This window comes from Globicephala melas, chromosome 3 (genome assembly GCF_963455315.2).
Source record: "Globicephala melas chromosome 3, mGloMel1.2, whole genome shotgun sequence".
Classification (NCBI taxonomy): domain Eukaryota; kingdom Metazoa; phylum Chordata; class Mammalia; order Artiodactyla; family Delphinidae; genus Globicephala; species Globicephala melas.
The window spans coordinates 115,472,048-115,494,120 of NC_083316.1; the positions used below are offsets into that span (position 1 = coordinate 115,472,048).

At 39.5% G+C, this 22,073-nt stretch overlaps 1 protein-coding gene across 4 annotated transcripts in view; it reads left to right on the forward strand.

Annotated features, from left to right (window-relative positions):
• The window catches only part of CTNNA1 (catenin alpha 1), a 345,218-nt gene that overhangs the window by 292,329 nt on the left and 30,816 nt on the right, over positions 1 to 22,073 (forward strand). For all 4 annotated transcript variants that reach the window (XM_060296266.2, XM_060296265.2, XM_030869482.2 and 1 more), the window contains 3 exons: positions 6,250 to 6,330; positions 7,517 to 7,669; positions 20,421 to 20,513. In XM_060296266.2, coding sequence (XP_060152249.1) covers positions 6,250 to 6,330; positions 7,517 to 7,669; positions 20,421 to 20,513 — 327 coding nt within the window. The remainder of the gene's footprint in view (positions 1 to 6,249; positions 6,331 to 7,516; positions 7,670 to 20,420; positions 20,514 to 22,073) is intronic.

The window sequence follows — 22,073 nt, forward strand, 5'->3', positions numbered from 1 at the left end:
AGTCATGTGGCAGGGCTTAGGCGTTGTAGTTACCTGCATTACTCTACATGATAGTTTGCTTTGAATATATATTGCTAATTAGGGACAAATATTTCCCCACCTGGAGAAGCAGATGTATGGGTATACACATGAAATCTTCTAATTTGTGGTAGAGAGGGAGCTGGATTTTGCTTTATGCTAAAGAGTCAAATATTTCTTAACTAATCATGCCCGACTCCAAAAATTTTAATACCCCAGCACCCAGAGGTGTGGTGGGGAAGCACAGAGGTGCTCTGGAGAAGTATGTTAAAATAAACCTTTTTGCTTCCAGTCTTGGTCATTGTTCCTTGGAGATCTCCTTACGATTATCAAAAAGTGATAGTAGACATTTTAGGGTGGAGATCCAAGATTTGTGGGTCTGAGTATATCCCCTCCTAAGAACCTTTTAGGGTTCTTAGTTGGCAGCCACATACTTGGGCCTATATTGTATCAATACCTGTATTAGAGTGAGTGGGTTTTACTAGCCTGTTTCTGGAGGCGGGAAAGAAAGAGGATGGGAGAATATTCTGATAAAACCTAGAGTTGTTCACTGCTTTCAAATGTGTGTATTTGGAGACAAAGATTGACTGTTCTTTTAAACTATTTATTTATTTATTTACTGTGTTGTGTCTTCATTGCTGTGTGCGGGCTTTCTCTAGTTGTGGCAAACGGGGGCTACTCTTCGTTGCAGTGCACGGGCTTCTCCTTGTGGTGGCTTCTCTTGTTGTGGAGCACGGGCTCTAGGCTCACGGGCTTCAGTAGTTGTGGCTCACGGGCCTAGAGTGCAGGCTCAGTTAGTTGTGGCACGCGGGCTTAGTTGCTCTGCAGCATGTGGGATCTTCCCGGACCAGGGCTTGAACCCGTGTTCCCTGCATTGGCAGGTGGATTCTTAAACCACTGCACCACCAGGGAAGTCTGACTATTCTTTAAAATTTTTGATTTGCTCTTTAAAAGCTACTGGGGTTTGGCACTAAACCGTTTGTTATCCTCCCAAGAACCAGAACTTATCTGACAGAGGCAGATAGAATATGTAAGGATTGATGGACTTACCAATCTGTCATGTTAGAGATGGGCTAAAGAGTAGTTGATTTATCCCAGGTAGAGCCAGAGGATCTGAGAACATTTAAAATTCTAGGCTCTTAGAGTTTTGGTGAAATCACAGGGGACCACTGTTGAGTGTAAATAAGTATCTCTATTGCTGGGATCTTTCCTTTCAAAAGCCCTGTAAGAAGTAGACTGTCCACATTAAGCCTACAGAATCCCTATTTTTGACCTCGTCCTTGCCCTCCATTAATTGTGATTTTTAAGTTCTTTTGTTATCTTTATTAAACATGACCGAGAAAGGAGTAGGAAGGAGTGATGGTTACACCAATGATGATGAGCTGTGTCCCTTTTGGTGCTGTGACTTACAAAGTTTGGTTTTGGAGGCATGTGCTTTTTGGCAATTGTTGGTATTGGTGGGGTGGCAGAACTAGGATCATGTGACAGCCTAATTCTGTTGTGCTAGCATTGTGTTCTGTGCCCAGGGCTAGAAAATTCAGCAGTAAATTTTGGAGTGATGCACCTTAGGTAAAGGAAGATTTTCCATAGAAGTTTGAGCAGAGGTACATTTAGACCACAAAGTTTTTTTTTTTTTTTTGCGGTACGCGGGCCTCTCACTGTTGTGGCCTCTCCCTTGCTGATCACAGGCTCCAGATGCGCAGGCTCAGCGGCCACGGCTCACGGGCCCAGTTCCGCGGCATGTGGGATCTTCCCGGACCGGGGCACGAACCCGTGTCCCTTGCATCGGCAGGCGGACTCTCAACCACTGCGCCACCAGGGAAGCCCTAAAGATTTAATTTTTAAAAATTTAGTTTTGGCTGTGTTAGGTCTTCGTTGCTGCGCACAGGCTTTCCCTAATTGTGATGAGCAGGGGCTACTCTTTGTTGTGGTGCATGGGCTTCTCATTGTTATTAAAGAAATTAATTTTGTTTGTGAAATATTTTACAAAGATTTCTTCCAGTTAGTCATTTGTTTTTTAAAGGTTTTATGGTCTTTGCTATATATACTAAATTTTAATGAATGGCAGAGAATCTTTTCCTTCTCGTTGGAAGGAAAAACAAAAGTTTGTTCTCCCAGAGGTCACCACCAAAATGGGTAAAATCCTCCAGGAAATTCTAGTTCTTAATACTTAAAAAAAAAAAAAAAGAAATCAATTACAAACTTAAATGTAATTTCCTGTATGACTTTTACTTACTGTTCTGACCCACTGTGATGTCATTCTGAACTCCTGTCAAGCCCATCACAATACAGGGTCTTGCTGAATTAGAGGTTGCTCTGAATTATTTTATCTCAGATTAGAAACTCTCTGAGAGAAGGCTATGGCTAATCCTGCCTACTCCAGTGGATGTAGAGTGCTCAGTAAAGATTGTCTAAGTAGATAGAAGTCTGTCCACGCAGGAGGAAGGTGGAATGGCTTCTTCATGCTTCTCTTAAAGATTGGTTTTAAAAGCCCTTTCACTGTCTCAGCCAAAACTGTGTTGCTTAGAGGCAGTCCCAGCTAATAACCTTTGCCTCTCCTCAATTCCACTGATATTTACTTGTTGAGGAGAAGCTTTATGTTGAAACCCCAAACATACCATATCTTTTTCTTAGAAAGCCCTTTTTTCACTGTGTAGCAGGGGCATACATATCAACATTGAGTGAGTCCAGGTGGTCTCTCTGCTTAGTGGAATAGAGTCTCTCAATTAGGTGGGAACCGAGAGTCACTTATTTTAAAGATTCATTGGGCAAATTTACATAACAGCCTTAATCTCAAAGAGAAGTAAGATCTTGTTTTACAGATCTGCAAGCCTTCTACTTTCATCAAGCTCATTATTAAGTTTGTAAGTGTGTGTACTCACCCCTATTATATTTTAAATTATTGGAACTGTAAACTTGCTATTTGGACTGGGTTTTTTTTTCTTTTTTTTTAAGGGATGCTTTGATTTAAAAGGTGGTCTGGGGCTTCCCTGGTGGCGCAGTGGTTGAGGCGCAGCCTGCCAATGCAGGGGACTCGGGTTCGTGCCCCGGTCCGGGAAAATCCCACATGCCGTGGAGCGGCTGGGCCCGTGAGCCATGGCCGCTGAGCCTGTGCGTCCGGAGCCTGTGCTCCACAACGGGAGAGGCCACAACAGTGAGAGGCGCGCGTACCGCAAAAAAAAAAAAAAAGTGGTCTGTCTAGTATAACCTAAAAACTTGAGTAAGTAACTGCTTCTGAACTGCTCCCTACTGATTAATGAGGCATAAGCCTCTATTTCCTAAAGTAACAAGAAAGACAAATTGATTTTTAAGGTAGTTTGACAAAGAATTAACAGATTCATGTTGTGTGAATTTTGCTGTGTGAATGTAATTCCCTCAAAAGTCAAGTTTAAGGCTTCCCTGGTTGCGCAGTGTTTGGGAGTCTGCCTGCCGATGCAGGAGACATGGGTTCGTGCCCCGGTCCGGGAGGATCCCACGTGCCACGGAGCGGCTGGGCCCGTGGGCCATGGCCGCTGGGCCTGTGCATCCAGAGCCTGTGCTCCGCGGCGGGAGAGGCCGCGGCAGTGAGAGGCCTGCGTACCACACACACACACACAAAAGTGAAGTTTAAGGATTTGCTTTTATATAACTTTCTAAGTATTATAAATTCTTCTACCCAAATTGAGGACGTTGCAGGGAATTAGGCTCTCATGAGGTTATTGAACCCAACCTTTGGATTTCAGATAACAGATGTTTTCTGGAGTAAATGATCTATTAGAAACACCCCCCAAAATGTAGCTAGGTACAATGACAAATTTTACTAGGTTTACTTCAAAGTGAGTGCTTGAGTATCTAAGAAATGTACTGAGACTTTCCTGATTTAAGCATTAATTATGAGATCAGTTTGATTTTTTTTTTTTTTTAAATTCAGTTTTAGCCACCTTTGCCTTAGATCCTGTTATTTTGATCTTTGAGATTGTCAGTAACTAATTATACTTGTCAAGTTGTCTTCTGACTGATGGCCATGAATAAATCACCGTTTACTCCTACAGGTAGAAATGCTCATATTTTCTCAGTTTTTGTTGAGACTCTTTGTTTTTTTTCCCCTTAAACCCATCAATATTAGTGGATTACTTAACTTTACTGACAGTACAGTTGGAGGAAAAGGTAAGGGATATGACCCTGACCAGATTTGACAGGGACCATATCAATGTGTCAGTTATATTTCAACTTTCAATTTTAAGTCCTTTTTTGTCTCCTTTCTGTCTTCTGCTAAATAACCTGTATCCATCAATATTCCTTCTCTTTTCTTCTAATAGCCCAGAGATGGAGGCAGAGGGACAAGTGTCACTGTCTCCATTTAACAGATGGGGGATAAGAGAGAGATTGAGTAACAAATGTACATTAAAAGGCACTCAGAAAGCATGTAACCACATCTCCCCATCCCCAGCTGTTTATCTACTATGCTGACTTATGTACTGATGGCATATCCATACCAGAATGTCTTGAGGGTGACCATGGGTAGAGAAACACTGGGTTAAATTCCTTTGTCCATTCATATCTCTTCTGTAATTACTATATGTTTTACAGAAAGAGCCACATTTGTTGACAGGCATTTTGTAAGGAAAAACTTTTAATATATTTCGTAGTTTAACCTAGTTGATGTCTTACTAGGTATTTCTAAGCACATGGCTAGCTATCTCTACCTGGGATAACTACCTTTGTCCCTTTTCTTTCAACTACCATCCATTTTGATTCTGCTTAGAATGTTCCCCAATGCAAATGTCCACTCAACCCGCTGACCTCTGAACAAATGCTGATTTACATACCTCTCTCAGAGTGGCTGATAGGTTCTTTTCTGTGCAATACAATTGCGTTAAGCTTAGCCTAGAATTTTAAGTAATCTTACAAAGCATACTTATTTGGCCTGTATAATATACACTGTTAAATGAAGTAATCTGACAAAGCATTCTTATTTGAGCTATATAAAAATATGTTATTAACTCCTATCCATCATGGTACATCTTAGTTTTAAGACTTGTTGTTTCACATTGTTTTAGTGCCAGGTGCCATCTTTCACATTTTGACCTTCTTCGTATCTCAGAGTTCTTCAAAATCAGGTATAACCTGTTTTGCTTGCAGTTCTTGGGAGAGCTGGTTCGTTAATGAAATTGTTGTATGCTGAACCTTTTTTTTTTTTTAACATATTTATTGGAGTATAATTGCTTTACAATGGTGTGTTAGTTTCTGCTTTATAACAAAGTGAATCAGTTATACATATATCCCTGTATCTCCTCCCTCTTGCGTCTCCCTCCCACCCCTCCAGGTGGTCACAAAGCCACCGAGCTGGTCTCCCTGTGCTATGTGGCTGCTTCCCACTAGCTATCTGTTTTACATTTGGTAGTGTATATATGTCCATGCCACTCTCTCACTTTGTCACAGCTTACCCTTCCCCCTCCCCATATTCTCAAGTCCATTCTCTACATCTGCTACTTTATTCCTGTCCTGCCCGTAGGTTCTTCATCACCATTTTTTTTTCCTTTAGATTCCATATATATGTGTTAGCATACAGTATTTGTTTTTCTCTTTCTGATTTACTTCACTCTGTATGACAAGACTCTAGGTCCATCCACCTCACTACAAATAACTCAATTTCGTTTCTTTTTATGGCTGAGTAATATTCCATTGTATATATGTGCCACATCTTCTTTATCCATTCATCTGTTGATGGACACTTAGGTTGCTTCCATGTCCTGGCTATTGTAAACGGAGCTGCAATGAACATTGTGGTACATGACTCTTTTTGAATTATGGTTTTCTAAGGGTACATACCCAGTAGTGGGATTGCTGGGTCATATGGTAGTTCTATTTTTAGTTTTTTAAGGAACCTCCATACTGTTCTCCATAGTGGCTGTATCAGTTTACATTCCCACCAACAGTTGCATGCTGAACCTTGAATTAAAATATAAATTTAATTTTTCAAGCAGAACTTTAAGCAAAAGTCTCACCTCTTGGCTTCTCTTATTTTGGCAGAACCCCCTCAATTTCCATCCTGAAATAATATGGAGCCCCTAAGAGTTGTAAAATTAGCTTTTTATGAACAAAGCCACAGGGTGCTCTCCCCAACCACCTGTATGTCCCAACTTGGGGCTAAAAAATTGATTTTTCCATGTTGATCTGAACTTAGTTATGGACTATCATTACATTTCCTTGTAAATTACTGCAATGTGCATCTCTTTCCTTGTTTTCCAGGCTGGACGTAAAGAAAGAAGTGATGCACTCAATTCTGCAATAGATAAAATGACCAAGAAGACCAGGGACTTGCGTAGGCAGGTAAGCTGGAAGAAGTGTTGATTGCTTTCCCAAGTTCTCACTTTAGTTGTTTTGGTTAAAATCCCAACAAATACTGGGCACATAGTCTTTCTTGAGTTAACGGATGAATTTTCACAGAAATCTGACTATCTCTATTTGTTTTTTGCTAATAAGCTTCTAAATGGCTAATAAAATCTCTTGGGGACCTGGAATAATACAGTCCCACTGGAATGGACTGAATAAATTAGCTCTAGTGTGAAAAGGATGTTCAGGTAAGAAAATCAATTTAAAATGACTGGGGATCTGTGAAAATACCCTGCAGGATCTTGTGATGTTAACTTACAAACAATAGAGACAGGAATTGAAGTTATTTATTTGACTTGCCCCATTCTGATTTTGATCCTTGATGGAAATGTGTTTCTAGTACAAATATGGTGGATATAGAGGTATTTGGGGCCATCAGTTTTCTGAGTTAGTAAGTACAGAGGGTCTTTCTCTTCATTTAATGTTAAATAATCCCATTAACATTTTGGAATTAAATTGAGTTTTAGTCTTTAAGAAAAAGTTGGATTGAATTTGTAAAACAATGTATTAAGACTTAAAACGAAGTTGTAATAGTAATACAAACAATCTCCTGACTTAGTGGAGAAACATTTTATTGTTCATGTCTGATATAAAGCAGAATTAAAGATGGAATGTATCTATACGTCTTCCTTTTGGTAAAGTAGTATCACAAATGGTTATAAAGATAACCTTTCAATTTTAAGGTTCATAGAGTGCTCACCCTGTTCAGATAAACCAGAAAGTGCTTTTTTTCTCCCTTCTCAGTTTTATTTAGCCAATTAGGCTAATTATATATATATTTCAAGCCTATGTGCCAATTCAATCTAGAGCTGTTTTCTGTTCAGTTTTTTATTATTCCTTTAAGATACAAGCTTTCGTTTTGTAATTCCCAAGAAAAAAAGGATTTTATTTTGAAAACTGAGATTCTGTTGCTGAAATGCTATAACTGTAGTATAAGCTGTTATCTCCACAATTGTGTTTCCTGTGTTGCAGATTATATAACTGCATGGCTTACATGAGGGGTCCTCATATAAGTGCAGCCAAACTGTCATGAGCTTCCATTAGATTTAAAAGTGCAAGAGAAAAAAAAGCAATCTAGCTTCTTGGTAGAAATAAAATCAAATTTTTACAATTTAATTATTAGCTCCGCAAAGCTGTCATGGACCATGTTTCAGATTCATTTCTGGAAACCAACGTTCCACTTTTAGTATTGATTGAAGCTGCAAAGAATGGAAATGAGAAAGAAGTTAAAGAATATGCCCAAGTTTTCCGTGAACATGCCAACAAATTAATTGAGGTAAGTGTATTAGCAGTTTTATTAATTATGTGTAACTTGATGGACTGTGGTGATTTTTAACCACAGTATTTAATCAGCAGAAAAATTTAGGGGCTCATCTAATGTACAATATGTGTAAGATGAAAGTCTGTCATTATTAACGTCTATCCAAAACTACCATTTTGGTCCGTTTACATTAATTACATACATAATTAGATATAGGTAGTCTTTATCTGGGAAACTTAACATCTCCTCTTGGTGTTAATGCAAATAAAATAGATCATGACATGCTTAAACTCAGAAGACACTGTAGAAAGTAGTGGCTAGAAGGTGGAGCTCAGGAGTCATACTGCCTGGGCTTGCATCCTGGCAAATTACTGAACCCCTCTGAATTCCCATTTCTTACTATAAAATGAAGATACTAATGATACCTATCTAGGGATTATTTTGAGATCTCAAAGAGATGCTGTATGTCAAGTGCTTAACCCTTTGCCTGAGACACAGACTCAGCTCCATCATCTTGTTTTAAAATTGTAGAAATTGGGAATTCCCAGGTGGTCCAGTGGTTAAGACTCTGCACTTTCACTGCCGAGGGCGTGAGTTCAATCCCTGGTTGGGGAACTAAGGTCCCACAAGCCAGGTCACATGGCACAGCCAAAAAAAAAAAAAAAAAAAATTGAAGAAACAGAGCCCTAATGTGCTGCTAATTAGATATGTTTCGACAGTAGATATCTGTATGTTAGTGGTTGGTTTTTTTGGCTATAAGAAGAAAGAGTGAGCTGCTATTTAATTTCCAGATAAGTTAGGCTTGCCTCCTACCTTTTGATTACTGAAATTATGTTACTGTTTAATTGATTTCATTATTACTTTATTTCAAAAATTTGACACACTGTAAGCATATACCCAACTTATTTAATTTTGTAACCCTAATGTAAAACATCTAATATTTGGAAGAGTTATTCTGTAGACCATTTGGTAAGTTGGTCATTATGTAAGAACAGAAAATGGGCCTTTTATGTAAAATGTGTTTCTTGTACGTTTGGATTTATAGTGACATTAGGCCAGGTTAGTACCATAAAAATATTCTAAGGAAAACATCAGTTATCACATTAAATGTGTTACTAATTTTAAATCTAGTTTTCTTTGAACATTAATAGTTATTCTCACCTGAATTAATTATGTGCAAAATACGTAGGTCAGTCTGCTATTCAAGTTACTTGTTCTGGCATTTGGTTAGAAGACTTGCGTTTTGTGTCTCCATTAAGCATAATCTTTTCACAGTAGTCATATGACTGCATGAGGTGTAACCTTCAAATGTACAAAGATAGTCTTCACAAAGATTGTCTTCAGGAAGCCAACCTCCTGTAAGTAGCCTACATCTTAGAAAGTGTGCCTGTGAGGCAGGAAGCAAGGACACTGCCAGCCCATGGCCTTGGGTAACAGGTAGCAGTAATGGCAAAGGCATTGGAAAGGGCATCTGAAAGAGTATGGCAGGCTGAACCTCATAGGGCAGCCTTTTTCTGTTCTACAGCTGGAGGGCCCTTTATAAGGACCTGCTGTACAGTCCTCAGCCTCTCCATCCAACAAAACTGACACTTGTTGAGCACCTGCTGTGTACCATGTATATGCAAATACAATGTACTTTCCACATTCTCAGGTAAGGAAACAGGCTTAGAGAGGTTAAGTAACTTGCATTCCTCCCACAATGAGGGCTGTGTCACTCAAGCTTACTGACGTAGTGGACAGCCTTATGGCCAGTAAGAAGCACTAGATGGACCTGGTGGGTTCGGAGACCTGCTCCAGGAACTTTGTCCATGCTTATACTTCTTATTTCATTCTGAACTAACCAAGGGTCCCTTAATGTTTAATTTTGATATTCCCTGTCACAACTGACTTCTGACTCCTTTCTTCCCTCTCTCCCCTCTCCATGCCCTCCACCCACATCGTCCCACACACATAATATATGTGTATTAAATGACACATGGCTTTTCATTGCTTGATGCATAACCAAAGGCCTTGTAGTATCATTCTGCAAACATTTAAATTACATTTATGGTAATAGAGGTCCTAGGGTATATAACTGCATGTGTGCATGGAAAGGAAATGAATTTTTAAAGTGTTTGTTATAGAAGCCTCAAATTCCTGATTCAAGGCAGAACTTCATTCTTCAATGACAAGCCTTCTCCTCCCCACACTAGTACTTTTGTATTATAATGAAACACTGAATTAGTGAGAGACTTGTTTAAAGCAAAGGTAAAATACTTTATTGTGATTATTTTCTTAATCTCCTGACATCTTCCTTTCTTTTTATTAGTTCCCCCTCTTAAGTGGAGTAAATGTCTGTAGGCCAACTTCGGTTTTAGGGGCCATTTGCCATTTTTCCTGGGGTTTAGGGGGAGTAAGGGTGCTATGTGAAAGTTGGGAAGGGCTGGTGGTGATAGGCCTCTGGCAGGAAAGGAAGGACTCAGATTCTGCAGCCACTGAGAATTCTGCCAGATATGTTTGTCCTCCTAAAATATTGAAATACAATTCTATCACTAACCACCTGCAATTAGCACAGACTCCACAGGTAAAGGGCATAATTCCCAGTAAGATCGTCCTCACTATAGATGCCAACTGCAAGTTAGGGGAGTCCCCAGCCCACCTGTACTTCTGACCCAACTGTCTATAAATTCAAGGGTTCCCATGACCTCTCATCCCTTCTTCACAAGACTGCCCTCATTTCAAATGCCAGCTGCAAGTTTGAGGGTCTCCAGTCCACCTGCTCTTCTGATCAACTAGCTACAAATTTGGCGGGTTTCCATGGCCCACTTCAGGTTCATTAATTTGACAGGACAACTCATAGAGTTCAGGAGAGTGCTATCCTTATGACTGCATTTTATTGTAAAGGATACAAATTAGGTCCATCCAAATGAAGAGACATATACGGTAAAGTGCGGGAAGGTCTCAAAGACAGAGTTTCCTGTCCTCTCCCCGTGGATCAGGGTATGTCACCTCCTGGCACATTGATGGTTCAGCCAGGAAGCTCCACTGAGTTTCAGCAACCAGAGTTTTTACTGAGATTTCATTATGTAGGTATGATTGATAGAATCCCTTCCTTCCGTGGACCTTGGTTTTTCCTGAAAGCCCCCATCCTCTAATCACATGGTTGGCATGGTGGCCTACCCATCCTCAGTCATCTCATTAGTCTAACATATATAGGGGCTCAGCTGGAGTTACCTCGTTAGCATAAATGATGAATAAGAAAGACACTCCTGTCACTCCTGAAATCTCTCAAGGATTTAGAAGTTTCCTCCCAGGAATCCAGTGCAAAGACCAGACATTTTTTTATTATACAACACCTCCCCATCTTGAAGGAATGTGGAGTGCATGGTTTTTGGATAGCTTGCTACCCAGCCATAAATACGACATGGAAGAGGTAAGACAGGGCAGGTTTGTTTCTTGCAGCTTTATGTAGATCCTGTTTGTGGCCATTTACCCAGCGATTTACCACTTGTTTTATCTGGTGTTCCTTGCATTGTTTGGTTTTACTTTTCCCTGGAGGTTCGCCCGTTAGGAGCCCAGTTTTCTGATTGAGTCCATCTCTTCTCTCCTAAGTGAATGGTTCTTTCTCATAGAATCATTGATTCTCCCTCTGGTGTATAAATCCCCTTCTGTTTAATATCCGTGTATTGACACTTACCCTTTCTTAGACTCATTCTGTAGTGGGAAACTCCCTCCTTCCAGAGGCGGCACCTTCCACTGGTGGATTTCTCTGGTTGTTAGGAATGGGGGGCCACAGTCTCCTTCTCTGGAACACTCCCTGTCCATCTTTTTACTGCTGCACACAAATGAATTGAGAGGAGCTATAAGTGAAAATAGACACCTGATTTCAAAGATGTGGCATGGAAAAAGAATGTAAAAGATTTCATTATCTTCTTTATTGATTACATGTTGAAATATATTATCTTGAGATTAAATATTATTTTTTCTAATCTCACCTCTTAATGTGGCTCACATTGTATTCCTGTTGGACAGCACTAGTCTAAGTGATTTCCTCAGGCCTTTGAGAGGCTCTCTTCATTCTGCCTCTTCTCTGAATGCTTGCCACGTAAGTGCCAGTCCTTATTGAACACCTGCTGCAAGAGCGGGCGGATGGACGTAGAGCAGCCAAAGCTTCCACTGGCTTTTGGGCAGTGACCTCACAGTCAGCTCCAGGATTTTGCTTCCAGAGGTGCTGCTGCTCAACTCCATCTTCTCCATCCTGGTCTGTGTGGGTGCAGTTGGTTGTTTGACTCTCTCTGTTTTGACACTCATGCAGTATAAACTTCTTAGATTCAGTCTAGTGTTCTGTCCTGTCAGGACTATTGCTGGCATTGCTCTTCATATTATTGACAACCCCTTCCAAACTTGTATCATTTCTTTCTTTTTAAAAAAATAAGCATATCTTTTCTCCTTTTATCCAGTATGTTTATAAAGTACTGTCTAAGACAACCCATGGGATAGAAACTTTCTTTCAGCTTGCCACTAGAAATCATTGTGTTGATTGTACGATTCTTTGTGTATAGTTAGCTGTTCAGCCAGTTACAAACTCCTTAACTTTTGTCTTGATCTCTGTCCCTGCCCACCCCGGCCAAATAAAATAGTGTAAAAACGTTATGCTATAATTTGGGTTGTCATGTAAAGTTGCTTCAAATGTACTAATAGTTTCTGAGTAGTATTAGGGATAGCATCCACAGAGAAATGGGAATATTATGGTACCTTCTCTGTATACCACATTATGGAAATACAAGATTAGCTTGAAGCATAAAAACCACATACTGACTGGTGAGGTTTTATGAGCAGAAGTGGATTTCTCCAGCCCCTCTGTGTGGGCATAGTGTTTGGAAGGCTGTGTGGTGCCTGCTGCCTATTGGATCCTTATTAAATGACTGTGATTTTACTTGGGAAAGCAAATAACAGAGTGTTTGCTGTGTGGCTGCTCTTATTTTCTCAGGGTCTGACTAGGACCTCTGACTGCCTCACACTACAGTTGTCAGTGGGATCTATTACCTCCCCACATGGTATTGAATCCCCTTTTCTTATGTGAAGGGTACATAGAGGTTGTGCGTCTCAAGGCCAGTGAGTAGGGGAGCAGGAGCTGAGGGTCAGTGTTGATGAGCTGGTGACCCTTCTGTTCACCGTTTTCTTCTGTTAATGATTTCTTTATATTGCTTGTCAGTTTAGTGTATTGAGGTGAAAAATTTATTTTCTGTCAGAAATATTAACCTTTTTGTCAATAATGCAACACCCACGTGTCCTTTTTAATTGCTTCATTCTTTGCCTACCTCCTTTGCTGTGAGCAGCTTAATAGCTAAAGAGCAATCAGTTTTCCCTTTTTAATTTTGCTGTCTTCTGGTTCCTTTTCAATTTCATGAATTGAGAGTAAAATAGGAAAAATACAATTCATGAAATCTTGCCTGTAAAAACTGTCTATCATTTAGTATCCCTTTCCCCTCAGCCCGAGACACTGTACAATAAGATAGTGTTTTGTTCATTGCCTTGTGAATTAAGAACCAAAAAGTAAATGTAACTGGTATGATTTTGAGCTGGATTATCATTACTTGCTATGTCCCCCACCACCACCCCAGGACCAAGTATTTCCCATTATCCAGGACTTTATAGGTTGTGGCTTTATTGGCTTGAAATGTGTATTTTAACTGCAAATTGAATGATCTTCATTATAACTTTTATTCTGTGTTGTGCTTATAATACGCAGTAAAGTGACCTTGCAGAAACCTCTGTAAGGGGCATTTGAATTAAACACTGACCTTATACCATCTGCCTGTGACATCTTGGATATTTTCTCAGTACCTCTGTACAATACTATAGGCTGAAATTCTTGCAAATGGCCAATCAAATGAAGCTTCAGTTTTCCAGGACAGTAGGATGTTTGCATGAAAGCAGTTGGGTATTCTTAGGGAAGAATGCTGACCTCAGAATCAAGAATTTCCTGAGCATATTGAGCTTGGTTTTCTCACATTTTCAAGGGTGTGTAATTTCACATGCATGGGGTTGTGTAAGACCAAAGTGTCTTGCCTGTACTATTTTAACACCTTAACACCAAGCTTTTTTGGCTGAACTGAACCACCTAGTCAAATTTTGGGATGGTCAGGTGAAGGCAAATGGATGTATCTTGTTCTCAAGGAGCATTGAGATTCTTTTCTCTTGGAGTGTTGGCAGGAACAATTAAGGAAGCACTCTGCCCAACTCTGGCCCTGCTTCAGAAAAGAGTGTAGGCCCTCCTATTGCCTCACCAGTAGACCTGATGGACTAGTGTTTAGACAGGCACCCTTCCTAGCCTTATTGACAGATTATTCAGGAGATTAGACAGAAATAGGGAACTTTTTAAGTGATCTGTATAATAACATGTAAATGGAAATGATGACAATATCACCTGGGTGGTTATCTACACATGAAAGCCTTTTTAAAAATATCACATAGCCAAGCTGTTTAAAATAGTTTATGATGTTTTAGTAAATTCACAATTTCTAATCCTGTTACTAGAGATACTTATATCCCTAAAATTAGATTTGGCATGGCTTATTTTGAACAAAAACATGTAAGAGAAATTAAGGTAGATGTAGAAAATCAGGACGTAGGAGAGAAATAATACACAATTACGAGCTATAATTGCCATGCTTGAGTTTGGTTGTGTTACTGCACTTCCTGGTAGCATGGAGGAAAGGAAGACACACAATCAGTTCTGTATTCTTGTCTTTAGAATGGAAGAAGTATGCCCATTTTTTCATGGGAAATGAGCCTATCGTAAAATGTTAAAAAAAAAAATCCTTACTTGGGACTTTTACATAAGGGACAGTGAATGATTTAATACATAGGGTCCTCAACATTTTAGTAATAAATGTAGTGACAGAGTCCACATGATTTTTTTTTTTGTAAATTCCCTCTAAAATGGCAAGGTCATAATATTCAGTTGACACTGAATTGAGTTCCAAAGAGCTGTGATGAGGAGCTAACCCAGCATGTGGCCTTCCGTCTCCCAGTAACAATATTAGGAGAACTGAGGGCTGTGAGTCTGTGAGTCCAGTGCTTCCTCCTGATCATCCCAGTGTAGCTTTCTTTCTTTTTTAAAATAATATTCAACCTTCCAGTTTCTTTGTGTTTTAAACGTGTCCTGTAAAGAGCATATGTTTAGTTATTGTTATTCAGGTTAGCAGGGGTTTTTTTCCTGTTAATTAGGGAGTTTTGTACACACACATTTATTATCATTATGACATGTGGATTCATTCTTACCATTGCATTTTTGTTCTCTCTTTCCCCTTCTTAACCCTGCTTCCATCCCTCCTCCTCTGTTTCTAACTCTCCTTCCCTCTTTTGGATTGATTGAGTCCTCCCACTTCCTTCTATTCCCCCCCGCCCTTCTCATTTGGAAATCATACACTCCATTTTATTACTAGCAATGCTGGATATTTTAAGCATGCACGTTTAAATTCAGAGGTTGAGGGTAAGTAGTATCTTTTCCTCCTTCTGAAACAGTATGAGAATCTTAGAATGCTTTGACTTTAGTTATTCTCTAACTTAGATGTTATTGTTGTCCAGTAGTTTGGTTCTCTTAATTTTTAGCCCCATGAGTTAGACACTGTTGGTATTCCTTTATTCACTTATTTCAACTTTTGCATAAAATTTATCTGATACCATATTTTCATTGCTTCCCATTTCTTCTTGCATATTAAACCTTCCTTCTGGGATTGCTTCCTTTTTTCCTAAAGCATCTTTATTAAACACCTTTAGTTGGGGCAGGAAAGATCTGTCTGGAGTAAATGCTCTGAGATTGGTTTTGTTTTTGTTTTGTCTTAGTGTCTTTATTTTGGCTTAATTCTTGAAAAAATAATTTTATTGGATGTATAGTCCTGGGATGATTCCCCCCACTGCCTCCCTTCAGGGATTTGAAAATATTATTACCCTATCTCTGGCTTCCATTGTTGCTGTTGAGAAATCAGCAGTCAATCTCACTGAGCTTTCTTTGTAGATAATTTGTATTTACTTTCTGGCTGTTTTTAAAATCACTTTTGTTCTAAAGCTTCACTTCAGTGTGTCAGGGTGTAGATTTTCTTTTATTTACTCTGCTTAGAATTTATCTTCCCAGATCTGAAAATTGTTTCATCCATGCTGAAAAATTTCAGCTGTTACCTCTTGCAGTATTGCCTCTTTTGCATTCTCCCTGTCTTCCCTTCTGAAATCCTCATAGTTGAATAATAGACCTCAATTTATCTTTCATGTCTCTTAATTCCTTTTATGGTTTCATGTCATGAAAATGTCTTGGTTTTCCTGAATAATTTCTTCAGTTTGACTTTCCAGGTTAGTAATTCTCTTTTCAGCAGTGTCTAGTCGATATTATTTTAAATATCTAGAAATGGTAGACATTATTACTTTTCTCTTAAAGTTCTATTTTGATCCTTCTCAAATCTGCCTAGTTATTTCTGAGTGTGTTTTTCCTTTTCTATACTTTGTATCCTTTGTGTTATCTCTGTTAATGTAAAAAAACATATTTCTTAATACTCCACTTTTGATCGTTTAAGTATCTGCAAGTCATGGATCTTATTACACAGTTCTTTTGCTCAAGATGCCTTATTTCCTTGTGTACTTCCTGTATTTTTTATTGTGGGTTCACATTCCTGGTATTTCGTATTTGGGAATTCTTTGAGGCCTGGGTTTAGATTACTTTCCATCAGAGAAAATTTCCATTTATATTTACTTCTGCCAGTTGCTTACGGATACTACTAATACATGACCTCCTAAACCTAAAAGTTTTGGGGGGCCAGATAAATAATATAATTTCTATACCTAAACCCCTGAGGAGGGCCAGCCTTTGGTTAGAATTTACAGGAGAGACCTTTTTTTTTTCTCCTCCTTGAGGGAGTGATTAGGGCTTATACTGGCAAGTATCCTACTATTTTGCTCTTCATGTTGACTTTTCTCTTAATTCACTCTTTCACTTGGGATGTTGCCTTTTGGCTGTCCCAGCTCTGTGCAGAGTCTCTCATCTAAGGCATCTACCTTATGAGACCCATTAAAAACCCAAGTTCTGACCACAGAATGGCACACATACTCCCTTCATAAACAGTTTTCAGTGCTTGCTTACCTCTCTGAATTTCTGTTTTCTCATTTCTAGCCTCTGCTGATTTCCCTTAATTACTCACCTGCTTACCCTACATTTTTTTTTAACAGCATGATTGAGGTATAATTTATATACCATAAAACTCACCCATTTTAAGTGTACAATTCAGTGGTTTTTACTAAGTTTACAGAACTATGCAGTCATCATCACAGTCCAGTTTGGAAGTTTTCTGTCACCCATGTGTGCTTCACTTTTTGGTTAGCTATCTTGTTCCTCCTAATAAGATAGCCAACACCCGTCCCTGGAAATTGGAAAGTTGGAAGTTTGACCTCTGTTTCATCATCATTTCTTCTGTGGGTTTGGAAGTAATTGTTAGAAATTTCTTCAGTGGTTCTGAAATTTATATGATGTGCAGTTGGGACTTCTCTCTTCATATATGACAAGTTTGGAAAAGTTGATTTATTATTACTTTGGATTTTTTGAGAGTACAGAGAGCTTAACCATTTTGAAGAAGAAAACTCAGGTGGTAGCTTGACCCAAGATCACATGGCAAGTGATGTAGAGTTTGAGCTTCAACTTTACGGCATGCTACTCAGGTCGTGGTGTCACTACTTAAGACTTAAAAGCTCCCTGTTCCACAATTCTTGTCACTTGTTGCACCTCCACAACAGGTATAGGCTACTGTGAGAGTAGGTCATTAATTTATTACCAAGAACAAAAACAAATCTCTTCTTGTCTTCCTGCAAAGGTTCCAGGGTAAGGGGCAGTGGGAAACAACTTATGTTTGACTTAAACAAATTTTAAATTTATTTAAAGTCATCAACACATGTATAACAGAGGAAAATTTGTCATAATGGTATATTTTTTCCCCCTTGTAACCTTGTTTCATACATTTTATTTAAGTAAAGAAATTCTAGAGCTTTCCTACATGTCTGAAAAGTTGTCTTTCCTGTCATGTACAGATGTCATATTTGTTGATTTGACACAGCCTGGCTGTGACAATTTTTTCCTGCACAGCACAGATTATTACTGGGCTACTCCTAAAACCAGCTAAAGCCCAGGGCTGTTCTTTGGTTTTTTTCAATCAGGGAGTTTGAAAGTTTTCTGAAATGTTGTCTTCTTCTACAGGGTCCAAACTTAAATGGGATAGGCAGAAGTGGTGCAAAAGAGGCCTCATGATTCCAAAGCTGGTAGTCATAGTGTCAGTCTTAGCCGACCTCTTAGATTAGCAGGAATCTAAGATGTTTAAATTGTTAATACACAAATTACTGTGGTAGCAAAGATATAAAAATTTATTCCGAGAGCAAATTAGAGATGTTACTCATCACTCTCCAAAGTCTCCGCTCTGCTAGGTTCTCTGGAAGTTAGCTGCTCTGAGTATTTTTAATTCAAACTTCAGAAACTTCTTCAGTCTACTGAGCTGCTATCCCAGATTTCTAGAGCCCCACAAAGAGGTATTTAGGAAGCCCCTTCCCTCATTCCCAGCTTTCATGGCAGTCAAGCCTGGCACTAGTATATGAGGTTAGCTTCTCAGAGAGCTGTGGTCGAGATGTTGCATTTGCACATTTGTCATTGTTAGGAGTGAGTGGCGCTTTCCCTGGAGGGTGAATTGAAGCTCATTCATCTGGAGAAGACTGTCAGTGACAGGTGCCCACTTCCTCCTCCCAGGGCAGACGGGGTGGCCTCCTGAAACAGGCAGTGTACTCTTGTAGAACATTAAAGTAATGTTTTTAAAATAAAGAATAAGTCTTCCCAAGTCTTGTTAGGATTTGTATCAGGAAACAGGAAAGATGGTTTACAAAAGTCAGCCATTTCAGCCTTTAGCCACACACCATCTCATGTGTCTGATCTGTAGTAGATAATACTTATTGTAATCCTTTGCTTCTTAATTTAATTATTTTTTTCTGAGTTTTACAGATTCATAAAATTGGGAGAATATAAAATTATACTAGTAGTGGCTAGAGAGTGGAAGGCAGAAACAGTGACAGACCTTCCTGAATCTAACATTTGACTGGCCTCCGAAAATGGTGGGCATGGGGTGGGACTAGGGATCTTTGTTGTCCCAAATTGCTAATTCAGTCATCAGCCTCAAATTTTATATTTGGTTTCAAAATGCCTTGTTAAGGCAGTGAAGCAATAGAAGCTGTGGCTTCATAAACACATCTAATTTAAGCTTTCTCCTTCAGTAGAGCATCATAAAATGTACATTTGAGGGATAATGTTTGTAACAGTTTTATCTTCTACAGAATTTAGCTTAGGTCATATTTTGTAGCACTTTTAAAGGAAACAAATAGAAATCAACAATTATCTCTATAGACTGTCATCATGAATAGAAGTGCCTCTTTGCTCAGGTCCAGTTGACACTGGAAAGTGGAATTGTAACCTTCAGGGAGTATAAATCTTACTTCTTTTGTGTGATTTTGAAGGCCCTTACCCATTAAAGATCTGACTTAATTTTCTTTTTCCGCACATTTTTATGTTTAAGTTCTATGTTCTTTTGTTTCTTCTTGTGATTAGGCATTGCAGGATTGTGATAGTTCGCAGTCTTACAGAAAGCTGATAATCCCTAACTGTAACACTGCGAACAACAGTAATGGTATATAATTTTTCTTGTGCCTTTATCTGCTTAACTTGGGTGGAGGAGTGAAAATCAAAGGTTATTGCCATTGCCCTTGTTTACTCTGGCATTTTAAATTCTCAGAAAGTGCCTCTGTTATTCAACTGCCTACGCCTCTATCATTCATAACTCAGTTTGCAACTGGGGTAAGATATGTCTCAGCACTGTGTATTCAGTTGGTCCTTGGTATTGCTAATGGAATTGGCAAGCCTGTTTATTTAGAAACAGTGGTAAGTGATCACAGCCCTAGCAGCCGCTACAGAACAACATTCTCAGCACAGCCAGAGCTTCAGCAGAAGTATGATACAACTTGGAAAGATTGTTTCTGGCTACATGAGTAGTGTCATTGAGGCAGTTGGATGGCAAGGTAAAGATTTTAGTTCAAACGAAATAGAATCATTCAGGAAACAGTCCAGCTGTCAGTGCTTTTGAGAAACCAGTTAAAAGACAGTTTTGCTCTTAACTATGGGATATCATCTCTGTTTCTTCTTCCATTTCTGATGAGGGTGGACTTGGGTCCATCTTGATGTGTTAATGCTATTTTTTTAATTTGAAAAATAGCCTTGCGTTCAAATAAAACTCATCTTGGCTTAAAGTAAGCATCCATTCACCTGTCAAATGAGAACAGCAGCTTAGAATTTCGATTTCCTTCCTTTAAGAACAGCTGCAGAGTACATTTTTATTTGAGGGTACCAATGATTCTTTGGTGCCTTTGGTTCCTTGGTTTTTCTCACGTCTCACACCAGGAGACCCTTTTCCTCAACTTACTGTTCAGGCAGGTTAGAGCCCATGTAAAGCTGGTGAGTTACAAGCCCTAGGATCTTTCAGTGTTCTGCCACCAGCTTACAATGTGACCTGTGTTATGAGTTTAATTTCCTTAGCACAGAGCTAAAAAAATTTGTCCTCATAAGCAGGTAATCAATCTGTGAGAAGTAAAACACTTTTGGTACTTTTGTCATTTGTTCTGTAAAGGTCAGGGATAGGGTAGGTGTACATTTGTTTTCCTTTAAAGTTAAAAGAGAAAAATCTTCAAAGGTCTTTTTCATCTTTTCTTCTAGGTTGCCAACTTGGCCTGTTCCATCTCAAACAATGAAGAAGGTGTAAAGCTTGTTCGAATGTCTGCAAGCCAGCTAGAAGCCCTCTGTCCTCAGGTAAAGTACAACCAGCAATGTTTAAGGTTTCACCAAATTGGATTTGGGTTATTAGAGTGGGGATGAGGTTTATTTTGTTAGTTTCATTTTTAGGATTTTAGATAGAAGTCTTGAGGACAGAACGCTGATCCACAGTCTATATAGCTTGAGAAATTTGTTTGACTTTAAGCGATATTCCCTTAAGGCATCATGTGTTACTGTCTCCTTGCCCTTCATTAAAAATGTATAGTGTCGGGACTTCCCTGGTGGCACAGTGGTTAAGAATCTGCCTGCCAGTGCAGGGGACATGGGTTCGATCCCTGGTCCAGGAAGATCCCACATGCTGCGGAGCTGCTGAGCCTGTGCTCTAGAGCCCGCGAGCCACAACTGCTGAGTCTGCATGCCACAACTACTGAAGTCTGTGCTCCTAGAGCCAGTGCTCCACAACAAGAGAAGCCACCACAATGAGAAGCCCGTGCACCGCAAGGAAGAGTAGCCCCCGCTCACCGCAACTAGAGAAAACCCCATGCAGCAGTGAAGCCAAAAAATGAAGCCAAAAAAAAAAAATGTATAGTGTCCTCCATTGCTGGCAAATGGAGAGTAGGCAGTGGCCATTCTACACCCTCCCTAAGGGAGGGCCATCTGCAACATGTGGTAGTCCTGGAATCGGGATGGTTACGCACAAGCCTGAGAGAATAACTGTTACCCACCCACACTCCATTGTGATGCCCAGTATTTGGATCTTGTTAGAGGGAATGAGATTCAAGAGCTAGAAGCCTTACTTAGCTATGTCTTGAAGTAGCCTTATGATACAGATATTAATAATGTAATTCAGCCAGCTACTGAAGTAAAAGCTTAAGAACTTTTCTCCGTTTATAATGGCATATTGGAAGACTGGTGATCAGGCTAGGTTAAGCATCTGGGGCTCTAGAAAGACTCTGAAGCACACAGAAGAATGGTTGCTTTGTTTAATGTTAGGTGAGTTGCCTGCCTCCTGTGAGGGGAACTGATCCTTTTTGTGTGCCTGACACTCCTTGCCCCTCACAGGGATTTCTAAGCAGTGTCAGTGCTGTTTTGGTGGAAGAGGTTGCCTCTTCAATTTCCCAGGTAGAGAATGGTCATGGGCATACTCTGAAGATTTACATTAAACTCTTTCTAAATGTCCTCTCAGATTGCACTGACCACAAATAAAGGGGAATAAAGCAAGGGAACTGGAGTAATAGAATAGAGGTAACAGGAATGAAATTTCTATGTTATGTCTGCAACCAACTTTAAAATATACCATGACTAATACTTTGGTTCTTTCATATGTATAATTCCTGACACTCAAGGTAGGTGACCAAAATAAGTAAAGCCTGGTTATTAACCTGGGATCCTAACTGGTACACAGGTTAGCTAGGGCATTTATTCTCATTCTCAACCATGTGGGTTAGTATGCCAGTGAGAGCTGCTTCATCTGAGTATGAGTGTGATGAGCCAGGTGTGGATCCACATTATCTAATCAACATTTCCCCAGCTTTAATCCAGTCATGAAGTCTGCTACTGGTCAATAGCTGTACAGATAATAAGCACAATGAATTT